The sequence below is a fragment of the Sceloporus occidentalis genome, unplaced genomic scaffold (genome assembly GCF_023333645.1).
Source record: "Sceloporus occidentalis isolate IW3139 unplaced genomic scaffold, rSceOcc1.0.p SCAF_68, whole genome shotgun sequence".
NCBI classification, from domain to species: Eukaryota; Metazoa; Chordata; class Lepidosauria; order Squamata; family Phrynosomatidae; genus Sceloporus; species Sceloporus occidentalis.
The window spans coordinates 351,627-369,674 of NW_028317048.1; the positions used below are offsets into that span (position 1 = coordinate 351,627).

General features: G+C 41.4%; 1 protein-coding gene across 1 annotated transcript; it reads left to right on the top strand.

Moving 5' to 3' along the window:
• The first annotated feature begins 1,452 nt into the window (after nt 1-1,452).
• On the top strand, nt 1,453-3,978 carry LOC149286467 (cyclin-A1-like). The gene is made up of 8 exons (XM_089493900.1): nt 1,453-1,647; nt 1,956-2,172; nt 2,252-2,376; nt 2,609-2,832; nt 3,168-3,372; nt 3,447-3,560; nt 3,716-3,849; nt 3,927-3,978. Exons 1-8 carry the CDS (start codon nt 1,453-1,455, stop codon nt 3,976-3,978), a joined length of 1,266 nt encoding a protein of 421 aa, XP_089350026.1.
• Nucleotides 3,979-18,048: the final 14,070 nt, after the last annotated feature.

Here is an 18,048-nt window from a genome sequence, read left to right on the forward strand (position 1 = left end):
ATGCTCCCGGGTGCATTCTGATTGGCTCGATTGAGCAGGAGCGGGCTGATTGAAAACACAGGAGTAATTCATCAGTCGTGATCAGAGTCAGATGGACGTCCCGGCTCATCATAGCCTAATACTGTTCTGACACCTGGACCTCATTACTACCCCCCCCCCCCCGCCTTCCCAATCAGCTCCATTACGGGCAACAACGCTCTACACAGCTGATCGCAATCACCCAGCACTCCCTTCCCACCCATAAATACCCCTGCAGGGCCACAGAGAGGCAGAGCAGTGTGGGTGGCAGTGGTATTCCTGTGATCAGCGGCTTCTGGTAAGGCTTCGCCTGCTCCGTGGACCTTGGTTATATTTTTATGGGACTGTTGTCTGGCGCAAGGGTTGTCACTGTCGGTAGGTGGGAAGGGTATCTACAAATGTCTTTCTCATAGTCTTTTATGGGTAGTAGGGGTCTTCCATGGCCGGTAATTTTGGCTTGGTATATGACACATACGTTACTCCATAATTGGAGGGTTAAATGGTGTTACTGCATTACGGTTTCCGTTAATTAGATGGGAGCGGGTTAGTGTGTTGGAGACAGTTTAACCTGGCCTGACACCGCTGATGAGGAGACTCTTGCGCCACTAGCCTTACTAGTGTAAGGCTTATCGCTGGTATCCAGGCTTTGCCAATCCGTAGTATCGCTTTCTGTATTGATCGGTTCGGCCGTGTATCCCAAGCGGCACCGGATGGGGTGAGAAGTTCACATATCTCACTTATGTGTTATGGGTATGCGTGGCTTACTGGCTGTAGTGAGAATAGAGACTGATTAGTGTCGGTCTTTGGAGTCTGATCAGTAACTTCTGTTGGTCTGGGGTCGCTGGCACTCATACATGGCGATCAGTTATATCTTTGGGCTTCTATACTCCCTGATCATCCAGCTAGACCACATGTGCTTAGGCTGCCTGTTTCTCACCCTGGCTTTTGGGGGGGGGGGGGGGGGTGTTCCATGGAATGTTGGCACTGTGGGCTTCCTTATGGGATATAAATAATTTGGGCACCATCTACTAGCTGCAGAAAAACCTGATGTATATTGCATGTTAAAGCAGCTTGTCTCTAACTGATATGTCTTCTTAAACACTCTAGCTTGTCTGCTATATTCACTAAATTGGTCTGTCTATTGTACTGCTCAGTGTTGAGGGTCCAATGTTATGACAAGGAGTCCACCTTTTGCCGACATGGCTTTGTGTGGTCAGACTGGCACATTCTCAGTCTAAATAGTAAATGTACAAGGTTCTTATTTATGCTGTTCCAGTCTAAATGGCAGTCATGGTTTACTCCACCCCAGCATGATTGGCCTTTGAAGCTTGGGGTTTGCTTTTGAGAATTGGATTATGGACCTTTAAAGAAGTGAATATAACTCCTAACTATACTTTATTTTAACTCTAGCTACATAATCTCTAGGTATTGAGAATGCATCACAGTACTGGATCCAGTGGACTTTATATTGTGAATAACATCATGGGACCTTACAATAGCTTCCAGGATTTTTCTCTACCCAAGGCAGGAACCATGATCCAGTCTAATGTGGTGCAACACAGACTCCCACAAAGAACAGTGCTGGGTGTGATCAGTGACAATGAACAGCACAGAAGGTCTCTTGGCCAGGCAAGTATATTTAGCCTCTAATATTGTATTTACCTTGCCACTACCTTAAATCTGGCCTCTTGCCAGAGCTGGGTGGCTTTTAGCATTTTGTTGGTACAACACACCTTCTAATGAAGAAAATTGTGCTAATTTTAATTCTACACATGTTAAATGGTAGCTCAATGAAGTCTGGTACCTCCATTACCTGCTTTTAATCAAAAGAAACAATCTTGTGATGGGAAACATAGAATGTTTGGGCACTGTATAAAGCTATCTGTTCCTAACACAACTCTATTCTACAATAATTACCCATGATTTTATTTTGTTAGGGTGCAGCCAATGCAAAATATGCTCCTGGTGTTGAAAATGAATTTCCAGGCAAGATGTCTTCTGCACTTGTACCTCCCAAGCCATGCTTTGCAATATACGTTGATGAGCCAGAAGCTAAAGCGACTCCTTCATTTGATGTGGAGTTTCCAAGCTTAGATGAATCGGAAGCAAATTTGGTGAAACAGAAGTTCCACCTATTGCTTGACATCAGTGCTGGTGTGTAAAATGCTATAAAATATTCAATCTCTTGCCAAAACACTTACTGTTAGTAATTTTTTATTTTTTTGTGCCACAGCCTCGCCAATGATGGTGGACACCTCCTTCAATGTTCACCCTGATGAGTGTTCTGAAAAAGATCCTGATGCTATAGCGGTTTCAGAATACATTGATGAGATACACCAGTATCTACGTGAGGCTGAGGTAAAGACCATACCTAGATGGGCTTCTGGCTGCAGGGTTCCCCCCCCTTTCTCTTCAGACTTCTTGGTTACAACTGCAGGTGCACTCCAGTCATCAAACTCCCCTTGTCATTACACATTAGGGATCATGCATTTTGAGCCCGTATGTATTATAGGACATGATCCACAGCTAGAAATGAATACTGCCCAAAACTACTAATGGGGGTGTAATGTCTGTAATACCTTCTCCATAGGTTAAGCACAGGCCAAAGGCTCTCTACATGAGAAAGCAACCAGACATAACTCCAGCTATGCGCACAATTTTGGTGGACTGGCTTGTAGAAGTTGCAGAAGAATACAAGCTACGTAATGAAACGCTCTACCTTGCCATAAATTACCTGGACAGGTTCCTGTCCTGCATGTCTGTACTCCGTGGAAAGCTACAGCTTGTAGGGACAGCAGCTATTCTCCTGGCATCGTGAGTATTTGTAGGTGTTAGGGTTCCCTGTTGACTTGCAAACATGTCAAAGTTCAAGGGGTATTTTGTCAGCGTTCTAACTCCCTCATAGTTACTTGGGTTGGTACAGAGTTGGTGCTTTCCAACTTTTTTTTTTTTTTTTTTTTTATTTTTTTTTTCTGGGGTCCTGTCTTGCAATATGGCATGTTTTCTCATCCACATTAATCCAGAAAGCGGCTGGGCTCTGTCGGGTGTATATTGTAAAATCTTGATGCATGCTTAATGGGGCATCTGTTAATGTCAACTGAGCTATTGCCTTCAGATATCCTGACTTGCACAATGTGTTCACATTTCAGCAAATATGAAGAGATCTACCCACCTGATGTTGATGAGTTTGTGTACATCACAGATGACACATACACAAAAAAGCAGCTGCTACGTATGGAACACCTGTTGCTGAAAGTGCTGGCATTTGATCTGACTGTCGCAACAACCAACCAGTTCCTTCTACAGTATCAGCACAGGCATTTCGTTTGTACAAAGACTGAGCATCTGGCAATGGTAAAGAAAAGGCCTCAACCACAATAAATTAAGTCTTGCTGAATATTCAAACATTAACTTTTTTTTTTTAATAGTACTTTGCAGAGCTCAGCCTCCTTGAGGTGGAACCATTCCTGAGATATGCCCCTTCACTGACTGCAGCGGCAGCTTACTGCCTTGCCAACTACACTGTTAACAAGACTTTCTGGGTAAGCACTGCAGTACTGTGGCTTTGACGTGCTGTCAAGAGCAAGCAGTCTACTGTGTATTGATGTAGCTCTGGGTCCATACTGCCCCAAGCTGTAAAAGAGGGAGGTGGTTTAATTTGGACAGGTCTGTCATTATGTATTGATCTCTTCAACAGCCTGATACACTTTCAGCCTTCACTGGCTACACACTAAGTGACATAGTACCATGCCTTGGAGACTTGCACCGAGCATGTCTTAATGCTTCCCATCAAGCACAGCAAGCAATAAGGGAGAAGTACAGGTCACCCAAGTAAGTATCTTCAAGATGGTATTCTGAAATGTTACCATTTGCCTATACAGTGATCTCACTCTGCTTTTCTGTTGCAGGTACATGCAAGTATCCCTCATTGAACCTCCAGTACACCTTCCTCTGAAATGAATACCTTGCCAAAAAATAATGGCGCTGTGTAGCACTTACCTCAAGATCAACAGTGTTGGTCTGAAATCATGACACTGCAGGCCAAGTGTCTTAAGACTTTTTTAAATTTTAGACTAATTTTATCCATGAATTTATTTTATACTAATACACTAACCTAGCATCTCAATTATTTTACTACATACAATTTAATCCCTGGGTCACTAAGATTGCCTATGCAGGAAACCCATTTGGTCTTGGAGCACTAAACTCCTGACCTTAAACCACTCCAACTTTCCAATATACCTTAGTAGGCACTGCCTCAACATACATGGAGCAGCTTGCTGTATATGATTTGATGAACAAGGCAAGTGCCTCGCTTAACAATGGGTACTCTTAAGGGTTAGCTTAGTTTCTTTGTGGTTCATGCTTGCTGTAGCCATAGTCCCTGGGTTGGCAGTCAAAGATCCATCTGTACAGGGAATGCTGAACACTGACCCTAAAGACTTCCTGCTATAAAATGGCCCAAGGCCAGTCTAATTTTAAACTGAACTAGGTAAAACAAGGGTATTGTGAAGAAGCTTAACCTTTTTAACTGCACAAACTAATGTAGCTGCTCGCAGCCTACACTAAAAAGGCTAAGGCAAAGTGGTGCACTAACGAAGCTGTGAAGTCATTGCAATGCGGGGTACGCTAACCCTGTCAAAAGTATTAAATGTTTTATATGTAGCTTCACTGTGTAATGAAACAATTCCTTGTCATGCTTTTAATAAAACTATGAATTTGTAAGTTCTTGGCAGTATCACTGACTCAAACATCTTCTGTAAGGCAGGAATGCAAGTGTTTGCTACAGTGGCTTCTCAGCCCTGCTTTAGATCTAACCAACTTGGTCTAATGTTCTGAAGGCACTCATTAAAGCTAGGCTAAGTGCTAGATTTGGCTAAAAAGTTTAATCCTTTTGCCGAAGACTTATTTTGTGCCAGCGCAGAATGAGTGACTAATGTTTTATTTATTTTTTATGCCTTTACACCTATCTGCTGTGTATTTTTCACAATGTGCAGGGCTCGGCACAATTGTATTCTCAATTGGCGGCATTTGCCGATGTTTGCAACAATGGGTTCACCTGCAAGGTTTTTGTCTGACATGCTATATACAAATGATTGGATATATGTATTAAGATGTTCAGGGGCAGGTTGTTTAAGGATTTTTATTTTCCCCAAACCTCATTGCTTTCCCTTTATTGAGGTATATTTGTTGCTGGAAGTTGACAGCCACATAAAAAAAAGTGTATAGAGGATGTTTAGTAGCCCCCCCCCCCCCCCCCCCTTTTTTTTTTTTTTTTTTTTTTTTGTTGTCTTAAATGGCTGAATCACCTTGGTCCCTGTAGCAAAAAATGCATATGGCTCCCAAGAAAACGCTTGAATGTAATTTTACTTTTCTTTATGTTAATGTTTAGGGCGATCGCTAAGTAATATTGCACGCAACAGCTTGTAATGTTTATCTAGATACTATGAATAATAGCTATTACATTCTAGTAGCAGTCTTTTTTGTGAGCAGTAAACTTACGATCTGTTCTCCATCTCTTTAGCAGTCCTGCCTTTTCATGCAAACTAATATGAATGGCGATTTACCCTTTGCATAGCAGGAGCTGATATTTTCTTAGTTTTGCTATATTTTGGTGACAATCGTATACACGGCTTACATAAGGGAAACCTATATATTTTTCTCGGGTTAAACACTATGTTCTAGTTTAGGGTAAATCGTTCCTCCATCTGACTAAACGTATCCAGTAGGTGTCGAAGTACACAGCGTGCGCATGCAGTGCATGCAAGTCAAAATACCAAGAGACTAGGTGCATATAAGGGGTTAAACACCTTAATTGTGGTTTAAGACACAAACTGTAGGTAGAAAATACATATGCCTATGGGAGTAACTAGAAACCAGGGCCCTGGTGTAAAAATCGCCCTGGGACTCCCAACCTCAACAGCTGGTCATTGCCATCATTGTTCCCAAAGATGTCTGTGCCTACTTTGCCCCTTGACCCCCCCCCCCCCCCCCCTTTCCGCCATACACACTTACACAAGTTGCATACAATCATTCTCACACTTCATTTCACCCCACTCACACATACACAATCACACACCCATGCTCATATATATATATATATATATATATATGTGCAAACACATATACATACCACCGCCCGTCCCAGCTTACCTCTTACCCCTTCTGCAGTTTTCTGCCCGGCTTCTTGCACAGTGTGACCTGGTTTTCCAGCAGGTTCACGTGACGTATAGTGACCCTGATACCTTGCTGTTTCCCCGTGTTTGTCCAAATTTGTCTAGGAAGGCCCCTTCCGACCTGGATCGCACCAGGGCCCTTTCTAAACAATTGTGAACCAGTACCAGGCTACAGGAACAAGGAGCTGCAGGGGTCGCATCCGACCCCCTATGGCATGGGTTATGCCGCTGCATTTGCCAGGCAACCTTTTCCACCTCTAATGCACTGCCTTTTGAGGGCTACTTAGTTCCCATTACTTTTCAGTATGCTGTGATGAGTTCAATTCATGTTAACATGTTTATTTACCTGCATGCCAAGCCAGCTGATATCACAATAGATCTGACAGGTCTATTTGTTTCGCTTAGAGTAAGGTGAGGTGTTTATTAGACCCTTCCTTCTTAAACCTCTTATGAAATTATAATTTACTTTATAAAGCGCCAACAGATTCTGCAGCGCTGTACAAGGTAAAAATGACAAGCAACTGACATACAGATACAAGAGTAATGAAGGGCCCTGTTCCCGCAGGAACTTACATTCTAGGTGGATAAGGGGTGAGAAACAGGAGGTGAGGACTGCGTGGTAGTGAATGATAATGTAGGGGGAGATAAGGGTTGTAAGTGGGTGAGAGAGAAGTTTTGATGTTTGTCAGTGGTAGGCTTCCCTGAAGAGAAGTTTTTAGGGAGCGTTTGAAGGAGGGGTAGAGTTGGTGAGAGTCGGGCTGCGCTGTGGTGACATAAGTATTGTTAATGGTTTAGCCAGTTGAACTCTTCCTGTATTACATGTCTTTTGATATGTTAACGAGGGCACACCTACAGTGATTCAATATGCCTGTGGAATGAAAAAATCTTAGTTCAGTTTCTCTCTGCCCACCATCCTGCATGGATGGGGTATAATCGGTGGTGTGCTGGGTTATGTTGGACCTTTAGGTTGCAGGTTAGTCTTGGAAAGTGTTGCATTGTATGTTGGGCTGTCACTCACTTATTGTAGGTTACTGTGTTTTTGTCTCTTATTAAATATCTGTTAAAGTAGATGAACCTTTGTGTTATATTTTTATATTTGGTATAAACACCACATGCGCGAGAAGTCCTGTAGGCAGGTATGGGAGGAGTTGATAAGTGAGGATGCAAGGAGCCGGTCATTGTTGGATCTTAGAGGGCTGGCTGAAGTATATTTGCTGATGAGGAAGGATAGGTAGAGGGGAGCGGTGTTAGTGAGCTTTGTAGGCATGGGCTTAGGAGACGGGGGGGACAGATCCCCCCCCCCCAGTAACTCATGCGGGGGGGGGACCGATAATAAAGAACCCCCCCCCGGGCCGTAGGAACCCCCCTGCTGAAGGCTGTGAGCGGCATTGAGGAGCTGCAATGCAGGTAAGGGGGTGGGGTGGGTGTTTGAATCAGTATGCGTGATTGAGGGAATGAATGTGTGAATGAATGAATGAGTATATGAATGAATAAGTGTGTGTGATAGCATGGATGTGTAAGTGCTGTTGGCAATCACACTCCTATCATGCCAAGTCAGCCAGTACATGCTGAAACCTAGCTAGCTGCCCCCCTTGTGTATTGATGCTGCCAGCAGTATGGGGTCTGCACATCACTTACAGCCTCCCTGTACCAGCATGTACTGGCTGCCTGGGTATGATAGGAGTGTGATTGCTGTTAGCAATCACACTCCTATCATGCCAAGCCATATTGCTAATTTTTTTTGTCCAGTTGTGGTGTGTTACCTACTTTTATTAAAAATGTTTTTATTATTTTTAAAGGTGGGGGGTCATTTTCAGTTTTGGCTAAGTGAACTGTGAATGTTTTGGTCCAGAATTTTCATTTTGGTGCATCCCTAGAATAAATAGAACTATTTCATTTTTAATTATCCTGAGTCCTGAATTTGTAGTCAACACTTTGTAGGCCCAAAAATCAGTGAGAGGAAAAGTAAAGGTTTTGTGTCATTTACTTTATTTTAATCTGCATATTTTATTAAAGGCCATATTTTCTCACAGTGAAAAATTAGTGCGGCCCGCGCATGTATACAATTCCGATGAAGTGGCCCACTGCAGAAAAAACTTGGACACCCCTGGGGTAGACAGTGAGAAGGGGGGGGAGGGAGAGGGTAGCTGGTGAGAAGGGGGGTAGGGAGAGGGAGAGTGTAGCTAGTGTGAAGGGGACAGTAGAGAGAGGGTAGCTAGTGAGAAGGGAGGGTAGCTAGTGAGGAGGGGGGTAAGGAGAGGGTAGATAGTGTAAGAAGGGAGGATAGGGAGGGGGTAGATAGTGTGAGAAGGGGGAGAAAGTGGGCATCTGATGGGGGAAAATGCTGTCCCCCCCCAGATTTTTAGGGGTTCCTACGCCCATGTTTGTAGGATAGAGTTAGTATTTTGAATTTAATTCTGATATGGATGGGGAGCCAGTGGAGGGACTCGCAGAGAGGTTAGGCAGATGCAGAGCGTCGGGTGAGATAGATTAGTCTGGCAGAGGCATTGAGGACAGACTGAAGAGGGGATACTCGGGAGAGAGGAAGGCCGGTAAGTAGGTTGTTGCAGTAGTCTAGACGGGAGATTATGAGGGAGTGGATTAGTTGTTTTGCGGTGCTGGCAGTCAGGAATGGACAAATCTTGGAAATGTTACGCAGTTGGAAGTGGCAAGATTTAGAGTGATTTGATGTGAGGGATGAAAGATAGGTTAGAGACAAGGGTCACTCCGAGGCAGCGGACATGTGGTGATGGAGGGATAGTGGTACCGTCGACAGTGATGGAAAGGTCAGAAAGAGGAATAGAGTTAGAGGAAGGCATTAGAAGGAGCTCAGTCTTAGACATATTTATCTTGAGGTGGTGAGAGGCCATCCAGGAAGAGATGCCAGATAGGCAGCTGCTGATCTGAGAGAGGTCAGATGCAGAGAGATTGGGGGGGGGATAGATTTGTGTGTCGTCTGCATAGAGGTGGTATTTGAAGCCAAAGCTGTCGATGAGTTTTCCAAGTAAGAAAGTATAGATGGAGAATAGTAGAGGACCCAGGACAGAGCCCTGAGGTACTCCAACAGACAGAGGCATTGAGGAGGAGGAGGAGTCGCCAATGTCAATGAACAAAACAGGATAACTGTTTACTGCGTACATATTTATGCAAATATAGAGATTGCTACATTTAGTGCCAGGTGTTCTGCTATAGGACCTTGTCATCAGTCATTGCCTTGTGGGTCACATTTCACTTCTTACTACAGCTACAAGACAACTAAGTGGGCAAGTCCCAGAGTTTCAATACAAAATCACAAAAAGTGTTAATTTGGTGGCAGAGTGTATAGCATGGACATCAAACACCAATGATTCCATACATGCAAATCAGCACTTGGTGCACTGTGGACTAATACTCTGTATTGGTATTGTATCTGTATGCCACAAAAGGGTGGTCAATGTTTTAGGCAAGGCTTTATCAAACTTGGGGTCAGGACCCAGTATAAATATCATATTCCCCTGATGTGTTGTAAGCACAACTCTATCACTGGGAAGCCTGGGTGGGTTTGCTCTTTATTGTATATTCAGTTAGGGTCAGCTGTTACAGAACATTGTTTTAGGAATCAACCCCATCGACGCAACATATGGGTTGATAAATGGGCCAAAAAACTGGCCGTATTGAAACAACGTATTTGATTTTTATGTCAGCTTGTTCTAGAAGTCATAGGTTAAGTAATATTGTGATAACACAGTAATTGTCATTGTAAATTTTGGTGGGAATATAGCTTTTTAATACCAACAGCCATAATTTCGAGTAATCCGGCAAAAAAAAATAAAAATAAATGAAACCAAGAGACTCGGTAACGCTCATGGAATTTGCAACTAGCTGATTTCACCTCAGGGCAGATAATGGAGAGTAGTATGTATTACATCTAGATGGATATTCACACATCTGGAACTTTAGGAGCACTTAGTGTCAGCTGGATCCATCCCAGACTAATGGGAATATAATAACTACGCAGTGCTCCCCAGAACCTGCAGTGTACGAGTCTATGGATTATTAATCTCTCAGCCTAGTGTTTGGCAGATGTTAAAGTCATCAGAGTCACACAAACTAAAAGAGGTGATGAAGCTGCTCTATATTTATACTTAGAACACATTTTAAATATACTCTTCATTACCTGTTATTTGCAGTTTGTACATGTTGGATCACTTAACAGATTGGTTATGCTGTAGGTTTAATTTATGTATTTATGGTTTGTTTTAAATATCCCAGGATACTATGTATTAGTTTGCCCGTTAAAAGGTGAAGTTAATATGGTCTAGCTAGGGAGATTATCTTTGCCACGTTCAGCTGTCTGTGGGAAAAGAGCCACAATCTCAAGACTGGTATGATGGACACTTCAGAATTAAAGACACCCAAACAACCAGATTGCACACAAAACATGTATTTGTGCAACCGCCATTAGAACAATTTCACTAAGACATACATTATTTGGGTTTCAAGACTTTTTAACAAATTATAGTGAACAAAGTGACATGACACACACCATATACCTATACTTTTACCTTGTCCCGTGTGCAGTAATGCAGGGGGTTAATTAATTAACCTTCAGGGACACAGAGCCCAACTACACACCCCCTTGCCCCCCACCTTGTTCCAAATGGGATGATGGATTAAAAAACAAAAAACAAATCTATGGGAGTTGTGGGGCATATCCTAAACCCGTTGAAATGGTGAGCTTTAAAATTATGAAAATACTCTTGGGAGAAGATACTCCATCTTTATCCTCCGGTCCGTTCCTATTGGGATGGGTGTTGACCCCTTGTACAGGCAAAGAGCCCATCCCAAGCCTCTTACCCTTTCTCTATCCCAGGTCCTATGGGATGGAGGGAGTAAAGAGAATTTAAGAATAAAGAAAAAAAATAAACATAAAGAAACAAAGTGCTTTATCTACCTCCCCTAACTCCCACAGGTATAAAATTGTGCAAGTTTCCGACGTGGAGACGTAGATCCTTTCAATAACAGGTTAAGATTGATTAATAACCCTGGACACACTTTTCTTTGAATATGAACCTTTCACAAAACAAATTAGATTGTTGAAAAATGCCAAAAACAATGGTGAAAACATCTGATGTGCTGCTGTTTCATGCCAGCCCCAAAGTGTTAAAATAAATACAAAGTCTATTCTCGCTGACTTCGAGAATAGTCTCCAGGGTAAGTTGACATCAGAGCCCTGGCGTGATTGATTGAAGCTGCAGATGTGCAGGATAAATGAGAAATTACAGAAATGGGTAGAAAAGCACCTAGTTGTGTAGTAGCTGAGTCTGCATTAGTAGGCATCACCTTTAATCCATGTTATGTGTCATTTGAGTTATGCAAGATGCATGGATATTGACTGCATCTGAAGTTGTACTGGATGTGGATCAAATATTTGCTTCCAGATAAAATGTTGTTCTGCGTTCCTCTCTCAAGATCATACACAATGTATTAAATTGACCAATGTTTCTAACGTTTGACAGATTACCTAATGGTAATGACATAATAGGAACAAATTGCATTGGCTCATTGTTCTAATAATCCTGGGGGAACCCTCACAAGCCTGATTTCTTCAAAATCCAATACAAATATATTAAAAGGCACCTGCAGTGATGGAAAAGAAGCCATTGGCCAAGCACTAGAAGAACTAAAGTGAGAGGATAGAATGAAAATCAAAGGAAAGAAATCTCAACTGAGAAAAGGAAGAGGATAGCATAGGATATTCAACAATGTAATGGGACCTTAAGAAGTGACAGAACATCTCCATCGGCTTTCTTAATTGTTGTGTGTACCATTAACCTGTTAAAATAACAGAGAATATGTTAACAGCAATCAGGATGTGTTGTCTTGTACTCACACGTATATAATTATCTAAACACGAAGTCTCTACCATCTTAGACATGTCAATTACTTAGGCTAAGTAATATATGGCCATATAGTGTGACTGAATCCCCAATATTTATGCCCTAGATAGGTGCTTTTTTTTTACTGTGGATTCACCAAATTCTTGCTTTATTTCAAATAAATGATAAAAACTCCAAACAAAAAGCTATTTTATTTTATATTCCTCTTTTTTTTTCCTTGACTCAAAAGTAACATGAATAATTGAAATGAGATCTGAAAGATATGGAAGAAGAGCCAGCTTTGAGGAATAATGTAACTCGGTAAGAGATTATCATGAAATGTCAATTACAGGGTAACTAAGAACGCAGACAAGATATTGGAGCACAGACAAAATCATAAGTACCGTATTTGCTCGATTATAAGACGAGGTTTTTTTCAGAGCAAATGCTCTGAAAAATACCCCTCGTCTTCTAATCGGGGTCGTCTTCTAATCAGACCTCAAATAGAGTCTGATTAGGAGACTAAGATCCAGATCCCCCGCACCGCTGCAGGGGACCTGGATCCTCCTGTCTCACCCCCCCCCCCCATCATACACACACTTACCGGTGCTTCCTGCTGTATTGCCGGGGCAGCGGGTTGACGTCTACGCGATCCGCGTAGACAACGTCCGCTGCAGCCGGAAGGAGGTGTGGCTAGCAGCGGGGGTTGTCTGCGTCCGTCGCGCAAACCTTCCCCGACTGTCAGAGATCAGAGTTCCCCGCACCGGTGCGGGGAACTCTGATCTCTGACAGCCGGGGAAAGTATACGCGACGGACGCAGACAAACCCCCGCTGCCAACTCCACCTCCTTCCGGCTGCAGCAGAAGGCGACGTCAACCCGCTGCCCCGGCTGGAAGCACCGGTAAGAGAGGGCTGGGAGGGGAGGGGAGGGGAGGGGAGAGTGTGTGTGTGTGTGTGTGTGTGTGTGTTAGTTAAATGGGGGTATAGGGTGTGTGTGTGTGTGTTAAATGGGGGCATAGGGCATTTCTGGAGTGGCGTTAAGGGGGCATTTAATAGAGCACTCTGCCTCCTGAAATGCCTTATACACCTATATGCCACTCTGCCCCATAATATGCATTTTAACCCCCTAAATGCCAGAGTGGCATATAGGGGTATAAGGCATTTCTGGAGGCAGAGTGCTCTATACAATGCCTTTTAACTCCCTTAATGCCACTCTGCCTCCTGAAATGCCTTATACCTCCCTATATGCCACTCTGCCCCATAATATGCATTTTAACCCCCTAAATGCCAGAATGGGATATAGGGGTATAAGGCATTTCTGGAGGCAGAGTGGCATATAGGGGTATAAGGCATTTCTGGAGGCAGAGTGGCACATAGGGGGTCAAAAGGCATACCATGGGGCACAGTGGCATATAGAGGGTTAAAAGGCATATCATGGGCCACAGTGCCATATTGGAGTGGCAAGCCTGGGGGCAGATGTGCGTAACTGGGGGACAGGTTGGAAAATACAAGAAATAAAAACAAAAAAAATATTTTTCTCAATCATAGCTTTTATTAAAAAAAATAGTTTACATGAATTAACATTTACTGGTAAAACTTTTTTCCTTTAGGGTCGTCTTATATTCAGGCTTTTTCTTTTTTTCCTAAGTTAATATTCAGATTTTGGGGGGTCGTCTTATAATCAGGGTCGTCTTATAATCGAGCAAATACGGTACTTCTTGTATGCTTAAAATAGCAGAATGCAGACTGCAGCACAACTGGCAACGGGCCATTGTTTCAAAAACAGAGACACTTCTTCAACACCCTGACTTTGATTACAAATATTGATAATGCATGGAGAGCTAATCTGTAAATGTTATAGTGTAAGCAAGTCGCACGTAGATAATTAATACTCTTATAGAAACACATTCTTTTGTGGAAGATCTGCTTAAGTACAAAGTACACTGCTCTGTATTTCTGAGCTCTGATATTTGTACTGTGCTCTCATCTTGTTTGTACGGATGATGCTTTTGCTTCTGTGCTGTGTCGCAGTACATATTATTTAATGTAGTTAATAAATAAAATACACCTATGACAATATGGGCATCAGTAAGACATGCACACATAGAAAAAGTATGTCACTGATGATGATTCCTAGCAAAACTAGCTGTAACTCTTATCTGCTTCCGCTGACCTGGATACCTGTTAATTATATAATGGTAGATTATTGTGGGGTTGCATTTTGCCTGCCGACAGGGGTGCTGGGCTGTTCTGGTGCAGAGCAAACAACTCTTTGGAACCATATTGGAAAATTGCTGTTCTCAACAGCAACATGTTGTGCTGCTACTTTCCCAGTGTGCTATTACATAAAGCTCCAAACAAGGTGAGGGAGTTGGGGAGGGAGTGAGCATGTATGTGTAGTCTGTATATGTTAGCATGAGTGTGTATATGTATGTGTGTCTTAAAGGAAATGTATGTTAGCATGACTGTGTAAGAAGTCTTTGTTACTATGATAGTGTGCAAATGTGTGTATAAATATGTGTGCCAGTAGTGTGTACGGTATGTTAGTTACTGGGGTGGGGGACATTGAGCAGATGAGGCCACTTGGTTTTACCTGCCCACCGGGACAGAAGGTGCCAAGACTCCCTTGTACACAAACACGTATCTATATATATACATATTTGTTCTGTATAAATGAACATTTTGTATCATCTGAAAATAAATACTGTATATATATATATATATATATATATATATATATATATAAACACTTACGTATTTTATAATATTGGACATTACTTGTCCTGGTACTGAAAGGTTGGCTTACATTGATTCTCCAAGTCAACATCAGAGCTTCTCTTCTTATTGAACAAATATTTTAAGAGGACCTTCTAGAAGAACCCGAAGGTACTTTCATGTATGTTTAGATGAAAAAATGTTTCAGTAGTCAGCAGATGCCATTAGTGCTTATTAGGAAAAAGGTGCAACCATTAAAACGAATGCAATGTCAATGATCACTGGAATCTGCTATATTATGGTGCCAGCCCAGAACCACTTCTCAGTTCTTGCAACAGAATCACTGGAGAGTCAGGGCTACGATGACTTCTTCAGTTTCCTCACTGTGAAAAATGAAATTAAGCAGCATAAGGGTTATGCTAGTTGTGGCAAATGACAAGGACAAGAGGACACCTTACCCATCTATGTAGCACATCGGCATAACTGGAGGACCTGAAAGCAAAGCATTGTCAGCACAAAGCAACTTGAAACATTGACGGTTCTTTAATATGACATTTTTAACATAACTATATGGGTACGCTTTTTGCAACAGTAGGAAAAAAGTGTCCTTTTCATGTGGTTGGGGGAATTCTTAATTAAACCTTTACTTTACTCAATGTGCTTTTACAAATCCTCCTACGCTGTTTGGTGAAAGTGAGAATGTATCATATCCCAGAAGGGAAGCGATGCCGTTTTCATCAGGCATGCGTTCTATTTCAGGAGTTACTAGAAACCTACACATTTTGCAAGGGAACATTGGTAAAAAATGTGGCAAAACAAGCAAAAACTGAGTGGAAAATTCTTGAAACAAGCATAGAACCTATATGGGAGTGGGTACCTGCAGTGACATCTACTATGATCCTATTTTTTAGTCTACAAAATGCATACAAATGAACCAATAAAATCCCTAATGTTCAGAAACCAAAGATGTATGGTATTTCACGGTTTCAGTTTGCTCCGGTCCATTGTGGCGCTTGGCCAAAGTAAAGAGCGTAAACATTATGAAGGACCGAAGAAGGTAAACATTGAGCCACACAAGATAAATTTAGCCCTGACCAGAAGATTGCATTCTAAATTTTGGGCTTTGTGCTGACCATTAGTACAAATGCAGTAAAACTGCAGTAAATGTGCAGTATTGCAGTTTTTTCATGTCCAAAAAAACTGCAGTATTACTTCAGAAAAAACTGCAGTAATTTTTCGTTAAGGGACAAAGAATCTACACCATGCCATATATGTATGGTAGTTTATTATGTAATACTACATATGCAAAATACAGATTCTTTTTTTCAGAAACTTGGCAGGTATTTAGGTCTTTGAGTGCAGAAATACGCTCCTGGCACTGAGAGCGTTAAAGTAGGTAGAGGTGACACAGATGGGTATTGGTGTATTCCCGGTATTTCTTATCTTTGACTGTTTGTTGATGTGAGCCTAATCTAAATGATCACGTTCCGTTCACCCACAGACATTTACTGATCCCACATGCACGGGTTGCATGTAAAGCATCCGTATCGTTATCTATTAATGTCTGCTTAGCATTTCATGGTTCAAAGACATTCTCACCGCAGAAATAAAAATAAAAAAAAATAATGAAACTTAAGCAGTCGTTGTGTCTGCTAAAATGAGAAGACTCAGATGAAACACAGAAGTTTACATGAATACTTTATAAACCCTGTGAGAAGTTATGCTAGAGTCAGTTATAGTTTATTCATAAGCTCCTTTAGTTCAGGCCTACGAGGCAGTGCTGACATTTCTCAAGGTCTCTCCTGGAACCAGGAAACAACTGGAACCAAGCAACAGATATAAAATACAAAGTAATCATTACATCCACTAACATAAATATAAATAACCCCAGAGGGACCCAAATTGGTGTATCGCGCATAAAATTGGACATGGGAGTTTCTGGCTATAAGTTGTGGGCTGCAGCATGTTTCCACCAAGTGGAACTCAATGAAAACCAGCAGGGAGCTGACTCAGTTAATGGACTCCCTCATCATAATCTTAATATTGAGATTATAGACAAGAATGCGCGTGATTTAAAATACAAACTATAATATCAAAAATACACAACATTGATTGTGGAGAGATGTCAGAATTAAGACACCTAAAACCTTTACTTTATAGATACTGCTAATTCAAAATCTATATTAAGCTCATTCTGTCTCAAGGTTTCCATATAAAAAATCAATCTTGTTTCACTTTGATGAAGAGATGTAACGAGATCACCGCCTCTCCAGTTTACTTTAACTTGTTCAATTACTACAAAATGTAGTTCCTCCAGATCAGAATAATAATATTCCTAAAATGGTCAGACATGCTGTGTGTGTTATGGTCTCTGTGGATCATCTAATATGCTCATTAGCACCAAAAGCTTGATAGCTCTGAATTGCAAAAGTAATTGTTATTTGTTTAGAAACATTAGAGGAACCAAGATATCTAATATTAATTGTTGGTGGAGCACGGGTTAAACTAGGTGTGACATGGACCAAATTTTTTTTACCGGCCTTAATAAAAATCGGGTCATTTTAGTTATTTGGAAAGCGACCAGTAGGACACTCTCTTTGTTGTTTCCATTAATAGTTTATGTAATTCATATTGTTTTGTGTTTATTTTAAACTAGGTTTTATTTGGATAACCATAATAGATGATAGAGTTATTTGGCCAACATAGAAGTTCCCATTGGGTGTTGGTCAAAAATCATTTCCAGGTACATTTTATGAATATGAAATTACCAAAAAAATAAAGATGTTAAAGATACTCAGAGGGGAACAGATCTTTTGATAGCAAGATAAAGTTGAGTTCAAGAGGGAAAATATATTTCCATAATATATTAATCTTCTATTTATAAGAGTATTTCCTGCCAAGTAGCCTCCTCATCTATCCAATGTCTGGCTATTGCAATCTTAGTTGCTTATAAAATAATATAGTTGGGACTTGCTTTTTAAAGGGAGATCAATAACTTAAAAATAGCTGTTAGACTATTTTAAATTTCTTGCAATTTATGACAATCCACCCATACATGGGGTATGGAGCGTTGCTGTCTATGATGGTTAAAATCTATGTACCCAGGCGGGGGCCGTATACCTATGATATAATTTAAAACGTTTTCTTGAAGATTGATAGAATGAATGACCTTCCTTGTGTTGGATCAAGAATGAAGCCACAAGTCTGAAGGAACTATATCTCTTTCCCATTTTATAAATGAGGACGGCTTATTATTTTCATGGTAGCTTTTTAAAGGCTTT

What these genes read in the sequence shown, in the direction of transcription:
- LOC149286467 (XM_089493900.1), top strand. Translation starts at nt 1,453, where the DNA reads ATGCATCACAGTACTGGATCCAGTGGACTTTATATTGTGAATAACATC. An exon ending in GCAGCTATTCTCCTGGCATC is followed by an intron (nt 2,833 to 3,167) that starts GTGAGTATTTGT and finishes TTCACATTTCAG; the next exon opens with CAAATATGAAGAGATCTACC. An exon ending in CTGTTAACAAGACTTTCTGG is followed by an intron (nt 3,561 to 3,715) that starts GTAAGCACTGCA and finishes TCTCTTCAACAG; the next exon opens with CCTGATACACTTTCAGCCTT.